Below are 5,599 nucleotides of genomic sequence, written 5' to 3' on the forward strand. Positions count from 1 at the left end.
AGTTAAAATAGTAACAACGTAAATAAAGAAAATATTTGTTATTAGAAAAATTCTTTCTATAAATTCAGAAAAATTCTGAAACTATTACTTTAAACCAAAAGGCAGCAAAAGATTGTAATTAAGATTAAGCTTAATAATGTATTTAAAATATTTCACAATTACGTTTATATCTAAATGTACGTAAATCTAATAACTATTAGAGAAAGAAAAATAAATATCTGGAGTATAAAATAGAATAAAAGAAAAAACAAAACTTTACACTTTAGATAACAGATAATCTATTTGTGATCTTACCTTCATTAAATTCTTCTGATCTAATTGAACCTCCCACAACATCGTTAAATTGTGAAAGCTTCGTGTTTATTTCAAATTCACTTTCATCAAACTGAAATGCGTCCAATTCATTTTCTCCTATTTCTTGATATAAACCAAGATCCCTTTCAGATTGCACATTAATAATTTTGTCTTTAAATATTTTACTAGAATTATTCAATGAAGAAATGTTATCTACGTGTTCATTCCAATTCGACGCAGGCCGTTCTTCAAAAATATTTGACATCTTATCCGATTTTGTTAAATCTGATATGTATGATTCAATATCAGGACAAGTGGCATTGACAGATGCCAAATCATATGTTTCATTATTTTCTGCTTGATATTGAGCCTTTATTAATATATTTTCATCGATATCACACTCGTCAAATATTTCATTTTGCTTCATATCATCAGAAAGTTCGTCTTCAATTGACATCGTATCTGACTCAATACTGTAACCACTTTCTGACAGATCATCTGTTGAGTAAGGCTCTTCTTCTTCATATATTATATCCGATACTAAAGAATATGTTTCGAGTTCAATAAAAGCATTAAATAATGGTCGGAATCTAATGTGTTCATGTTGATTTGAACTGATTTCTGCTGAAGAGACAGGAACATTTGTAATGTTTTCCTGAAAAATAAAATTACAAATTTTCTCATAAACTATAAAATCGTAAACATTAAGTATAATTTAATAAATATTTAACGGTTTTATTGTAATGGCCAACGTTTATAGACATCGTAAAGTGATTGAAATTTGCATTACAAATAACATTACTAAAATCGTATGTTTTCCATGTTAACCCATAAAAACAATAAAAATTAAATCACGATTAACAATAATATATTTATCGTTGTTGTTGTTCTTTTTGTTTATAGAATATTCTTCAATCTTTACATATTTTATTAAGAATTATATTTTCTCATTATATATCATTACATATATAAGTTTTAATCATACATATTTTTATGCAAATCAAAGTTTCACGTCAAATTAGATTTATTATTTATAAATACTTTAATATTCTTACAAGTAATAATTACACGAAATATTTTATAATTTAAAAAGGTAAAGAGCGAGTAAAATCATAATTTAATAAATACAGAATTTAAATACAGTATTTCCTAAAGCAGGTTATGTCAAACCCGGGGCTCACTGCACCCTTAATTTATCAGGCGCATTTTCATTTATTTCGGTAAAGTATGTCGAAATAATTACAGTATTTACGTTTCACTGAATACATTTTCATGTCGTATGAAGTGATTGGTTAGGTAATTTGGAACTTTCCAATCAAAACATAAGGTACGTGGTCTGTCATTTTGATTGTTTCACTTCAAACATTTATGTTATGAAATGATGTTATTAGTGACAAAGAATAAGTATCTTTCATCAGGTAGATGAAGAATACACAGTGAAATTTCTTCCCCAAATTCCGTGTTTTTCAGTTANATTTATGTTATGAAATGATGTTATTAGTGACAAAGAATAAGTATCTTTCATCAGGTAGATGAAGAATACACAGTGAAATTTCTTCCCCAAATTCCGTGTTTTTGAGTTAGTTTGTAGTATTTCCTACGACTCGATTAGACGTGATCCGGGTTCGTTGGAAGAACACCTTCACACTCAAAAGACAATATTTGGATTTGAAATCTATTTTGCTCTGGAGAGTGGCTCAACTGCATCATATGACCTGCCTCAGTACTTACTCGCCTCTCAGATAGTTACCAGAGGAGTATGCTCTCTCTAAACTCAACGGGCTTTCCAAGAGCCTGATATTCTCTTCCCCTTCTCTCCTCCTCCCGTTCGCTTTGCAATTTAAAGGTTATATGGACGGAAACTTCCGACCAATCACAAACCTTCTTTGTATGAACAGCTTTCACCCGGTCCGCTTTTATCGGTGATAGTGAAGCTTACATTTACGTCCGCCGATATTCCGACCCACTTGTTTACGTCCAGAAGTTCACCACTTGGCAAGTAATCATCACCGGACCACACGTAAATCAAATTAGCGAGGTTGGCGCTTTTACTCTTGATAAATAAACGTGCAACAACGTTGCACGGAATCAGTGAAATAATGTTACCACGTGAAATAATTTATGTAAATTTAATCTTACAGCAGGAGACTCTTTCCTCTTTGTTTACAACATTGTTTACAAGCCAATACTTTATTGACACTTAATCATTTTTAGTGACTCGAGTCTAGTCCTAATACTTAAGTCGAAGCAACTTTTTATTTTTTGTTTTTTTTTCTGATTTGACTAAATTCTCAACTTATCTAGAAAACTGTTATGCGTGTGGGGTAGTACATAGTCTACTATTGTAAACAATTTTTTTCCTACATAAAAAACATCATTCTTGTGAAAGAAGTANTACTCGCCTCTCAGATAGTTACCAGAGGAGTATGCTCTCTCTAAACTCAACGGGCTTTCCAAGAGCCTGATATTCTCTTCCCCTTCTCTCCTCCTCCCGTTCGCTTTGCAATTTAAAGATTATATGGACGGAAACTTCCGACCAATCACAAACCTTCTTTGTATGAACAGCGTTCACCCGGTTCGCTTTTATCGGTGATAGTGAAGCTTACATTTACGTCCGCCGATATTCCGACCCACTTGTTTACGTCCAGGAGTTCACCACTTGGTAAGTAATCATCACCGGACCACACGTGGATCAAATTAGCGAGGTTGGCGCTTCTACTCTTCATAAATAAACGTGCAACAACGTTGCACGGATATTTATCAGTGAAATAATGTTATCACGTGAAATAATTTATGTAAATTTCAACTTACAGCAGGAGACTCTTTCCTCTCTGTTTACAACATTGTTTACAAGCCAATACTTTATTGACACTTAATCATTTTTAGTGACTCGAGTCTAGTCCTAATACCTAATTCGAAGCAACTTTTTATATTTTGTTTTTTTATGATTTGACTAAATTCTCAACTTATCTAGAAAACTGTTATGCGTGTGGGGTANTTCCAATCAAAACATAAGGTACGTGGTCTGTCATTTTGATTGTTTCAGTTCAAACATTTATGTTATGAAATGATGTTATTAGTGACAAAGAATAAGTATCTTTCATCAGGTAGATGAAGAATACACAGTGAAATTTCTTCCCCAAATTCCGTGTCTTTCAGTTAGTTTGCAGTATTTATTACGACTCGATTAGACGTGATCCGGGTTCGTTGGAAGAACATCTTCACACTCAAGAGACAATATTTGCAGTTTATTTACAAATTATATAGAGTGTACTGTACATGTTAAAAAACAGTAAATACAGGATACACAAAGCGTGGTGCTTCACGTAACAGATTGGCTTTTGGAAACTATTTGGCTATAGAGAGTGGCTCAACTGCACGATACGACCTGCCTCAGCACTTACTCGCCCCTCAGATAAAATGTATGCCAGAGGAGTATGCTCTTTCTAAACTCAGCGGGCTTTCCAAGAGCCTGATATTCTCTTCCCCTTCTCTCCTCCTCCCGTTCGCTTTGCAATTTAAAGGTTATATGGACGGAAACTTCCGACCAATCACAAACCTTCCTTGTCTGAACAGCTTTCACCCGGTCCGCTTTTATCGGTGATAGTGAAGCTTACATTTACGTCCGCCGATATTCCGACCCACTTGTTTACTTCCAGAAGTTCACCACCTGGCAAGTAATCATCACCGGACCACACGTGGATCAAATTAGCGAGCTTGGCGCTTCTACTCTTGATAAATAAACGTGCAACAACGTTGCACGGATATTTATCAGTGAAATAATGTTACCACGTAAAATAATTTATGTAAATTTAAACTTACAGCAGGAGACTCTTTCCTCTTTGTTTACAACATTGTTTACAAGCCAATACTTTATTGAAACTTAATCATTTTTAGTGACTCGAGTCTAGTCCTAATACCTAAGTCGAAGCACCTTTTTATTTTTTGTTTTTTTCTGATTTGACTAAATTCTCAACTTATCTAGAAAACTGTTATGCGTGTGGGGTAGTACATAGTCTACTATTGTAGTACATAGTCTACTGTTGTAAACAATTTTTTTCCAATATAAAAAACATCATTCCTCTGAAAGAAATAGGTTGACTTATTCTCATTTAACTAACATTCCTAGAATAAAGACTAGTACCATAAAAGCAGATATTGATAATATTAGAAAAGGAAGGCAATGTCAAAATTCGCATTAAATTTGTTTTTATTTTGTGTGAGTGTCATTTTTTACTGTCTATAACAGTATTTTTGTAATTATGTATACTTGTTATTAAAATTAGTTATTCACATTTTAAACTTTTTAAAAGCATATATTTATCTAAAGTACCTTCGTGGCCAGCTGAATATACCTAAATTTTTAATTAGGCCCATTAAGAAAAAGGTTGGACAACATGTACTAAACAATCTTTAATACAGTACTAAAACAACATTGTACGGATATTTATCAGTAATCAATGTTTAAACGCTATCAGATTTTAAAAATTTATGTGAAATAATTTAGGTAAATTTAAACTTACAGCAGGAGACTCTTCTATTTCATTGGATTCAGTAAAATATTCTTCATTTATGCAGTCTGCAATTATATTTTCAAACAGTTTTTGTTCTTCTTCTTGCGTAAGGTTTTTCACTGCATTATATACAGCAGAACCGTCATGATTCGAGTCAATTTCCTTCATTTCAGAAACTAAAGTATAACAAAACATTTAAAAAATTAACAAAAGTTAGGTTAGCAGAATACAAGAATTATTAAGCATTAGAGAAAAGTAAACAAAAAAGATTTAAAATTTGTACTGCAGTAAATTTATCAAATCAGTATTTAAGAAAGATCTTTTTGAGATTTATTTGAGAATATAACCTTTTTGGGTTTTTTATTTACAGTATAATTTTAATGCTTGGCGAAGGTTAAAAAGTATTATTAGTATATAAGTATTATTATTATTGTAAAAAACTGATAACTTCTGGAATAAACTGTATTTTTTTTTGTATTATATTAAGTTATTTGTATATAAATGCATTATAATCGTATATCTACCTTTAGCTATAATATTAATGTTTGTTTGTGCAATGTTGATATAAAATAACTGCATTTTTAATAGTTTATAACAGCGCTGTCCAACTGGCGGCCCGCGGGCCATATACGGCCCGCCAAATAATTTTTACGGCCCGCGAGTACATTTTACTATAAATAAATTTATGTTACTAAATTATTATTATTAATATTAAAATTATTTTACTACCGTGTTTCCCCGAAAATAAGACAGTGTCTTATATTAATTTTTGCTCTGAAAAATGCGCTAGG

The 5,599-nt window shown here is 31.9% G+C and overlaps 1 protein-coding gene across 1 annotated transcript; it reads right to left on the bottom strand.

Moving 5' to 3' along the window:
• Positions 1–262: 262 nt before the first annotated feature.
• On the bottom strand, positions 263–4,976 carry LOC111613878. The gene is made up of 2 exons (XM_023355230.1): positions 4,818–4,976; positions 263–949 (listed from the first exon to the last, which is right to left on the bottom strand). The coding sequence occupies exons 1-2, from the start codon at positions 4,974–4,976 to the stop codon at positions 263–265; spliced, it is 846 nt and encodes a 281-aa protein (XP_023210998.1).
• Positions 4,977–5,599: the final 623 nt, after the last annotated feature.

Source organism: Centruroides sculpturatus, unplaced genomic scaffold (genome assembly GCF_000671375.1).
Source record: "Centruroides sculpturatus isolate CEXI.00-Female unplaced genomic scaffold, Cexi_2.0 scaffold1935, whole genome shotgun sequence".
Classification (NCBI taxonomy): domain Eukaryota; kingdom Metazoa; phylum Arthropoda; class Arachnida; order Scorpiones; family Buthidae; genus Centruroides; species Centruroides sculpturatus.

Excerpts from the sequence above, each read along its gene's own strand:
- LOC111613878 (XM_023355230.1), bottom strand. The coding sequence starts at position 4,976 with ATGAAGGAAATTGACTCGAATCATGACGGTTCTGCTGTATATAATGCA. Across the intron at positions 950-4,817 it reads AAATAGAAGAGTCTCCTGCT|GAAAACATTACAAATGTTCC; the intron begins GTAAGTTTAAAT and ends TTTATTTTTCAG.